We start from the raw sequence: 9,857 nt of genomic DNA on the forward strand, positions 1-9,857 counted from the left end.
GTAACAGGTGTTATCCAGGGACAGCAGGCAGCTATTCTCATATATGGGTGACATCATCGATGGAGCCCGGATGTGGAAGCCTCGCAAGCAGACTTTCTTGTAGAAACTAGAAATTTTGAGTCACCCGCATGCGCATGCGTGAGTACCTTCCCGCCCGACATCGGGTGCGTCTCCTCAGTTCAGATAGCTAGCAGAGAAGCCAACCAGGGGAGGTGGGTGGGATGTGAGAATAGCTGTCTGCTGTCCCTGGATAACACCTATTACGGTAAGTAACTGCTTTATCCCAGGACAAGCACGCAGCCTATTCTCACATATGGGTGACCTCTAAGCTAACCAGAATGGGATGGTGGGAGTGTTGGCAATTTAGGAGAATAAATTTTGTAATACTGCCAAACTGTCCATCCCATCTGGAGAAAGTATCCAGACAATACTGAGAAGTGAAAGTATGAACCGAGGACCAAGTAGCAGCCTTGCAAATTTCCTCAATAGGTGTAGATCTGAAGAAAGCTACTGAAGCTGCCATTGCTCTGACTTTATGGGCTGTGACTTTACTGTGTAGGGGTAATCCAGCCTGGGCATAGCAGAAAGAGATACAAGCCGCCATCCAGTTAGAGATGGTATGCTTAGAAATAGGATGGCCCAACTTATTTGGATCGAAGGAGACAAAAAGTTGAGGAGCAGTTCTGTATGGTTTGGTGCGTTCCAAATAGAAGGCCAAAGCACGTTTGAAGTCCAAAGTATGAAGAGCTGATTCTCCAGGATGAGAATGAGGCTTTGGAAAGTACACTGGAAGAACAATGGATTGGTTGAGATGAAATTCTGAAACCACTTTAGGGAGGAATTTAGGATGAGTACAGAGGACCTCCTTGTCATGATGGAAGACAGTGAAAGGTGGATCAGCAACTAAAGCTTGCAGCTCACTGACTCTTCGCGCAGAAGTGAGGGCAATGAAAAACACCACTTCCCAAGTGAGATACTTCAGATGAGCCGTATCTGTTGGTTCAAATGGAGGCTTCATCAATTGAGAAAGAACAATATTGAGGTCACTAACCACAGGAGGCGGTTTGAGAGGAGGTTTGACATTGAAAAGTCCTTTCACGAATCTGGAAACCACCAGATGAGCAGAGAGGGGTTTCCCTTCAATAGGCTGATGGAAAGCTGCAATTGCACTGAGATGGACTCGGATCGATGTAGACTTGAGGCCAGAAGTAGATAAGTGCAAAAGGTAATCCAAAACAGAATTTTGGTGGTAGCATTGTCTAGTGGTAGGTTTCCTAGAAGCCTCTAAAATGTCTGACAGGTTGAGAAAACTGAAGAGGAGTTATGTTGAGAGGTACCAAGCTGTCAGGTGTAGAAACTGCAGGATGGGATGAAGAAGATCCCCGACTCTGTGTAAGCAGAGAATGAAAAAATGGTAGAAGGTATGGCTCCCTGCTGTTGAATTGAAGTAGAACCGAGTACCAAGGTTGTCTCGGCCACCGAGGAGCAATCAGAATCATGCTGGCATGATTGTTCTTCAACTTGACCAGAGTCTTGAGAATAAAAGGGAATGTTGGGAATGCATAGCGGAAGAGATTCGTCCATTCCAGAAGAAAAGCATCTGCCTCAAGGCGATGAGGAGAATATATCCTGGAGCAGAACTGAGGCAATTTGTGGTTGTGGGGAGCTGCAAAGAGGTCTATCTGAGGCGTTCCCCACTCTGAAAAAATGTGATGAAGAGACGAGGAATGGAGTGTCCATTCATGAGGTTGCAGAAGACTCTTCAAGTTGACCGCCAAGCAATTCTTCACCCTTTGAATGTAGACAGCTTTGAGGAAGGTGTTGTGGCAGATTGCCCAGTCCCAAACATTCAGAGCTTCTTGACAAAGGGAGGCAGATCCCGTCCATCCCTGTTTGTTGACATAATACATGGCGACTTGGTTATCTATCCGAATGAGGAAGATGATGAAAAGCATTGAGAGCCTTGAAGATCGCTCCGAGTTCCAACAGATTGATGTGACATTGAGGATTCGTACTGGTCCAGTGGTCTTGTGTACAGAGACCATTGACATGAGCACCCCAAGCGTAGGTTGAAGAATCTGTCATGAGGACCTTCTGATGGGGGCGCGTTTGAAAAAGCAAGCCTCTGGAAAGATTGGAAGAGACCATCCATCAACAGAGAGACTGCTTCAATGAAGGATTGACTTATGTGTCGAGAAAGTGGGTCGCAAACCTGTGTCCATCGAGAGGCCAGGATCCACTGAGGAATTCTGAGGTGAAGTCTGGCATAAGGAGTAACGTGTACTGTGGAGGCCATGTGACCATCATGTGTCTCGCTGAGATGGAAGAGCGGGAAGACACTGTATGAAGAGCTTCCAGACGTTGTTGTGGAAGGAATGCTCTGAGTTGGACAGTGTCCAGAACAGCTCCTATGAATTGTAGATTCTGTGAGGACTGAAGTTGGGATTTGGGAAAATTGATTTCGAATCCCAAACTTTGTAGGAACCAGGTCACTACAATAACCCCCTGAGAAGTTAAATCTTTGCTGAGCCAATCATTGAGGTAGGGAAATAACTGAAGACCATGGTTCCGAAGAGCTGCTGCTACCACTACCAGGCACTTGGTGAACACTCTGGGAGATGAAACCAGGCCGAAGGGCAGCACTCTGTATTGATAATGCAGATTCCCCACCCAAAATCTGAGATATTGACAGGAGGCCGGATGACTGGGAATGTGAGTATAAGCATCCTTGAGATCCAGAGAGCATAAACAGTCGTTCTGCTCAAGAAGGGGATAAAGGGATGCCAGGGACAACATTCAAAATTTTTCTTTGACCAAAAATTTGTTGAGAGCTCTGAGATACAGAATGGGACGCAGATCGCCTGTCTTCTTTGGAACAAGGAAGTAACGGGAGTAAAAACCCCTGTTCTGCTGTTCCAAAGAAACTGTTTCGATGACATGGAGACAAAGCAGAGCTTGAGCTTCCTGAAGAAGAAGGGCGGTCTGGGAAGGATTCTCTCTTGGAGGAAGCTCTGGTGGAACCTGAGTAAAATGAAGAGAGTATCCTTCCTGATGATAGTCAGCACTCAGAGGTCGGATGTAATTGTCATCCATCAGTGGTAAAAATGATGGAGATGACCTCCTATAGGGGGAAGAGAAGTCAGAGACAGAACGACAGAGGTTATGCTCTGTCGTAAACAGTCAAAAAGGCTGTGAAGCCTTAGGTGCACCAGAAGGTTGAGATTTTTGTTGCTTTGGAGGCTGCTGTTTCTTAGCAGGAGGGCAAGTGTAAGGAGTCGCCCTTGGAGCAAAACGCCTTTGGTAAATGGGAAGAGGACGTATAGGCTTGGCAGGAGTTGGCTTTGGCTTAAGTCTGACAATAGAAGCGAAAGATTTTTCATGTTCAGACAACTTTTTGGTGGCTGCCTCAATTGATTCATCGAAGAGGTTATTGCTTGCACAAGGAATGTTAGCCAAGCGGTCCTGAAGATTAGGGTCCATGTCAATGATACGAAGCCAGGCAAGGCGACGCATTGCTACAGAGCAAGCAGCTGCCCGGGCAGACAACTTGAAAGCATCATAAGACGACTGGAGGAGATGTAATCTGAGTTGTGATAAAGAAGCTATGACTTCTTGAAATTCAAAGTGTTTTTGAGTATCCAAATAACTAATATTTAGGCAAAAGAGTAATGAGGAACTCAAAATAAGTAATAAAATGAAAATTATAATTATAATTAAGGACTTTAGAGGACATCATAGAATTTTGATAGATGCAACGTCTGAATTTGTCCATAGTTGTCCCTTCCCTTCCAGGAGGAACGGTGGCATAAACCTTGGAAGGATGGGACCTCTTTAAGGATGACTCTACAAGCAGGGATTGGTGAGATAACTGTGAGTTGTCAAATCCTTTGCGATGGAGTTTTATATCTAGATTCCAATTTGCCTGGAACAGCTGGAATGGTGTAAAGGGTCTCCAGGCATCTGGCAAAAGTCCGAGACAAAAGCTTGTGAAGAGGAAGCTTAAGTGACTCTGCCGGAGGTTGAGGAAGATGCATGACTTCAAGATACTCCTTATTTGGAACCAGCATTTAATTGAAGATCCAAATCAACAGCCATTTGACAAAGAAAGATGAAAAAGATAGCTGATCCGCCAATGCTTTGCCTCGAGAAGGACTCGAGGTTGTCTAGGCAGCCTGGGTCGAAGATGAAGCTTCGGCAGGAAAAAAGGCATCAAAAGAATATGGAGACTTGGACGAAGCAATCGAAACCGCTGAATCCTCGAGGTGTGGAAGTGGAGACCTCAATCGAGGAGTCGGCGGTCTAGTAGAAGTAGGAGAAGATCGAGGCTTAGTTGAAGAAGGTCGTTCTTTAGAAGAACTATGCCTGGAAGTATGCCTCGATAGTCGGTGAGAACGGTGCTTGGAAGCAGATCTCAAAGATCGAGGAGACTTCGACTCTGAGACAGAAGCAGCCGATGCCATCAAGGAATGTATAGGGCTGGAGGCTGTGGATCGAAGCTCCAGAGACTAGGTGGAGGAACCTCGATGCACTCCCAAAGACTCTGCTCCTTGTATAGAGTGTGAGGATTCCTGCCGAGGCACATGCAAAGATTCTGCTCCTTGCTTCATGTCATTAGATGCCAGACCAGACACTCGCAGAAACTCTGCTCCCTGTAAAGAGTGTGCAAGCTCAGAAGAGGCTCGACCTCGCAGGAGTCTACAGAATGCCCAGGCTGGATGAAAGGAAGAAGCTTCGGTCTTATATTAGTGAGGAACTGAATGAATTGTTTCTCCAACATAGTCTGGAAAGAAGCCGTCAAGGATGAATCCGCGTCTAAAACCGGACCACCTGCTTTGGCTGGAGGTTCCACAGAGGCAGTGGAAATGAGCTTCGACTTGGAAGTCTTAGGCACTTTAAGCACCACCGCTGGAACTTTCTGCTGGGCTATCTGACCTGAGGATACAGGGGAAGATACAGCAGAAGTCGTTGAGGAGAGAGCCGCTGCAAACAAAGAAGGTCTGATGAGGCTCGAGGTCGAAGCAGGAGGAATCTTGGTCGAAGGTAAGGTCGAGGCCGCCTTCACATTCGAGGGATCAGAGGAAGAATCCATCCCGAAGAGCTTCTTCACCAAAATGCGACGACATTTAAGGGCTTGAGGTTGTAACAGTAGCACAGCGCTCGCACGACTTCGGTTGATGGTCCGGCCCAAGGCACTTGAGGCATCAAGGGTGTGGGTCCGTGAGGAAAAGGCACTGGCTACACTTCTTAAAGCCCATTGCTGGCCGGGACATAGGAAGAAAACTAGCCGCCGCAAAATCAAAGTCCCTGGGCTGCGGCCGAGCAGCCTGCCCCGGCAGCTGAACGGAAGAAAGTAAAAAAATTTTTTTTAAAAATAGAAATAAAATAAAAACAGCGATTAGTGAAGAAAAGAACACAAACCGCGGTATAGAGAAGGCACGAAGTAACAAAGTTAAACGCAGAGAGTCAAAGATGGACTTCTCGGCTCCGCGGAAAACTGAGAACTGAAGAGACGCGCCCTACGCTGGGTGGGAAGACACTCGCGCATGCGCAGTGCGGTCGACTCGAAACTTCTAGTTTCTACAAGCAAGTCTGCTTGAGAGGCTTCCGCATTTGGGCTCCGTCAATGACGTCACCCATATGTGAGAATAGGCTGCCTGCTTGTTCTGGGATAAAATTGAGGATTTAATTTTGTCAGGCGAATTTAGGTTTCCTAAATAGCTGAATAAATCGGTATCTCGGCAAGTACAGTTTGGAAAATAATTTGAATGAAAAGTTGCGCATGTCCAAGTTTAGTGCAAAATGAGTTCCAAGAATGCCGACACGAGACTCCAATGCTGTCAGAACCAGGAGATGGTCCATGAAGACTAGTTAATTTTTTTCATTGTTTTGTGACTGGAGATGAGGCTTGGGTGCATCACAGAGATCTCGAGTCCAAAATGGAGTCAATGCAGTGGAAGCACAAGTCATTTCCCATCCTAAAAAAAGGTTCAAGACATAAAAATCTTCAGGCAAAGTCACGGCAACTGTCTTCTGGGATGATGGATGTTTGCTTCTGGAGTTCACGCCACATAAGACAACCATAACCGGGGGAGGGGAGGGGAATTACGCCAACACAGTGATCACTTTGCAGAAATCAATCAATGCGAAAAGACCAGAAAAATTCACAGGCGTGCTGCTTCTTCTCAACAATGCACTGGTGTACATGTCGCAAAAATCACAGGCTGCTGTCTGAGAATGTGGGTTTCAGCAGCTGAACCATCCACCCTACAGTCCTGACCTGGCTCCCTCAGATTATTTCCTGCTCTGAGTTTTGAAGAATCTCTTCCTGTGCAGTGGTTTTCAAGTGATGAAGGTATCAAGCATCCTGGTTTGAAGGTCAAACAGAAGAATTATTTTCAAAGGGGTTAAAATCATTGCAGGAAAAGTGGATGAAGTGTATTGAGCTATCTTTTTGAAAACTCTTTTCTACTGAAGTAGATAAATTAGCCATCCTTTTACAGACTTTGATGTGTTTACATATGGTCTGTTTTATTCAGATGTTTTTATTAAATTGTGATTTTATTTTTAATGATAGCATTAGAATTTGCACATATTTTGGTTTTAGTCAGTTAAGTCTCTGAAGCAGCTTTGTTTGGCAAAACACATCAGGAACGCTAGAAGCATCTTGAATAAATTTGATATCTCTAGATTGCTGATTGTTTTGTTGTTACACTTTATTTCTGCAATTTCCAGATTAATTTTAGCAGTTTGGGAGCAATCATTTTAGTATGACATATCCTCAGAGGCACATGCAGCGACCAAGGGTCCTTGCTGTTCACAGTTTTGCTACGTTAAACAAATATACAGATTTATGCAAAACTACTACTAGATTCCTATATTGTTTCCAGATATATAGCAGTCTTTCCTAAGCAGTGGTTACAGTCTAGTATAGACAAACACAGGAGAAAGACTTGGCATTTCTATATTTTAGCACACACATTTTTTGTAGTGGTTCAAGGTGGGTTTATTTTTGTACCTGAAGCAATTAAGCTTTAAGTGACCTACCCAAAAAATCAAAGGGCAGCAGTGGGACATTAGGATCTTCCAGGCCTCCATTTACTAAGAAAACAGGTCTGATCATGAAAAATCAATTATGCCTTCCTTACTTTAAGGCTAAGTAAGAAAGGAATAATCTTAACCCTGATCAACAGCTAGAGGATACTTCTATAGCACTAATGTTTATGTAAGCATTTTACAAACAAATCATGTAGATAGATTTTACTTTTCAAGGGGGGGAAGAGACTAAAATAGAAACAAGAAATATACAATATTCAGTCAGCAGCAGGCAGCATTTTTTAAACACTGAGTGCAATACTGAAACTTTTGCCTGGATATTCGATGCTAGGTGATGCCTGATTATCAGCATTAAATATCCAGATCAGCACTTAACTGGAAACTGCCAATATTCAGCTCTTAAATAATAATAATAATTTTATTTCTTATATCCCGCTATACCAGAAGTTCAAAGCGGTTTACAACAGAGATACATGGTAAACATTCAATTTGGAATACAACAGTTGAAAGAATACATCAGTTAAATCTAAAAGTTATAACAGTGGCGTAATTAAGATGTGGACAGCTGTTGGGAATTGTTAGTGAGATAGGTGGAACATGCTTTGAGATTTAGAACTTGTCAAACAGACGTGTCTTCAGTAATTTTCTAAAGTCAACATAAGAAGTGGCCTCAAGTATGGGTTTTCCAAGCCATGTGTTCAATTTAGCTGCCTGGAATGATAACATTCTATCAAAAAACTTCTTGTATTGACATGATTTCAGGGAGGGATAATTTTATAGATTTATTCTGCGGGTGCTCTTATTAGAACAGTTTAGACTGAACTGAGAGGCAAGGTAAACTGGTAGCATCCCAAATAGTTAAGTAAGCCCAGCCAAAGACTTGACTGCAATTTAACTGGCCAAATAGGACCATATAACCTGTTAAAATGGTTCAATACTGACACTTACCTGGTTAAGTGCTGACTATATTCCTGGACTACCCACACAATAACCAGTTTTGGTTTTAGCAGGGTAAGAGAGGATATTCAATTGCACTATCCAGTTGGGCCACTGAGTATTCATTCAGGCATATTGCACCAGCTAACAAGGCAAAAGGTACTATTAACTGATTAACTGGCTTTGAATACTTACTGACCACATGACCTTTAAAGCAGTGTGACCAACTGCAAGGGATGAAATAAATATTAAGAGACTTGGATTTATTAGTCAACCTAAAAAAAATTCTTCCATTTATCAAGTCAGTTGTGATTATCAAATCACAGCAAGCTCCATCATGAAATGACAGACTTTCAAAAGTGTCAGTCATCAACAAGAATTATGCTTCTTTAGAGTTTATTCCTGTAAATTCTTTCAATGTAGTCAAGTCCCCTTTTAAAAAATGTTAATTTAATTTGGCTTCTAAGATACTATTCTATTTTGAGGTGATATCTGGAATACAGTTACACCTGCTTTACCAGATTTTAGGGTATTGACTGCCCTCCCCATCTAATAGTAATTCTTATAACTCTGGTACTTACCAAGGTAACAAATGTTTTGGCAAATTCTTTGGAACCTCTTTCTACTGTAATATATTTCTATCTCACCACCTGCCAGTGGCTTTATGCTAAGTCACTCTTGAGGTTCACCCTTCTTGAGTCATGTTTGTGATTTATCACTTTTCTTTACGAATGTACTTTCAAAACCTTCCTCCTCTTGCTGTTCTGACTTTTAAAAGTATCATTGCCCTCTCCACTTTCACATACAAATCATTTAGGCTGCGTTCCGAAGTTTTCATAGCACATCACGTGAGAGATTACTTCTCTGGGAATTTATTTTCCTTAAAGGATTTATACTAAATCATTTTTCCTCCATTAAATTGTATAAATTGTATTTTCTTCTGTACAGACTGTAACCTGTTTGCTGGGCCTTCTAGTCTTGTTCCTTAATGCCTCTGGATTTTTATAACATCAAACCTTGTATTGTCAAGAGTTAAATGCTCCGATTAATCCCCCAAGAGTTTGGATTTACCTTTGTCCTCCATCCCACAGGGAGGCGTTTATTCAGGTTCCTTATTAAAAACTAACCTGCTTTCAGGAACAAAAAAAACGCCCTAATTTTTATCCTCGCATCTTTAAGTTTTTCGCTACGTCTATTTTCTTTATTATTTAGAACTAGTTTTTTGGTAACTGCCAAGAACTTTACCTTGTTATAAAACGAAAGATTTTTCTGCTTTGTTTTTACCTCACACACTCGATAATATACATTTCTTCCACATGTCGAAAAGCCTTACCTCCATCAGAAACTCCCTCTTCAATTGGCTTTTAATTGTTTTACATAAAAATATCACGTTCTAATTTGTATTTTGTTTTACTACGTATTCTTTTTTTTTTTTTGTTAAACTGCGAAATTAAAAAGTAATTTTCGAGGTTTCACACCGTCATTATTTAACTACCATGATTCTTCCGCCCGCAGCCCAATCACCTCTCCCTTCGCCGCCCAGTTCCCAACTAAGAAGAGCGGCCCCAGCGGCCGTTACTTTTTCATATCCGCGGGGAGGAAGAGGCGCGCTGAAAGCTAAGCACGAGACGTCACGTGCACTTCACACGCGCCACGACTAGTATCTCTGCCCGGTGCGCACTCCAGCTTAACTCTCTCTCCTCTGCATCACCGGATTTGCAGCAGTAGAAAGGAAGAGGTGAAACAGGACAGTAAAAAAAAAAACAAAACCAAAAAAAAAAGCCCCACTTACTCTGAATTGGCGAAAGTCCCGTTTCGACCCGTGACAGCAGTTACCCAAGAAAAAGTGGAACGTCAACAAGCGCGTG

General features: G+C 42.9%; 1 protein-coding gene across 1 annotated transcript in view; it reads right to left on the reverse strand.

Moving 5' to 3' along the window:
- MEIOC (meiosis specific with coiled-coil domain) overlaps positions 1-9,587 on the reverse strand; it is a 170,273-nt gene extending 160,686 nt beyond the window's left edge. The window contains 1 exon segment of the mRNA XM_033919289.1: positions 9,323-9,587. Within this exon segment, the coding sequence (XP_033775180.1) occupies positions 9,323-9,328 (6 nt within the window). The 5' untranslated portion in view covers positions 9,329-9,587.
- Positions 9,588-9,857: the final 270 nt, after the last annotated feature.

This window comes from Geotrypetes seraphini, chromosome 13, assembly GCF_902459505.1.
Source record: "Geotrypetes seraphini chromosome 13, aGeoSer1.1, whole genome shotgun sequence".
Taxonomy (NCBI): domain Eukaryota; kingdom Metazoa; phylum Chordata; class Amphibia; order Gymnophiona; family Dermophiidae; genus Geotrypetes; species Geotrypetes seraphini.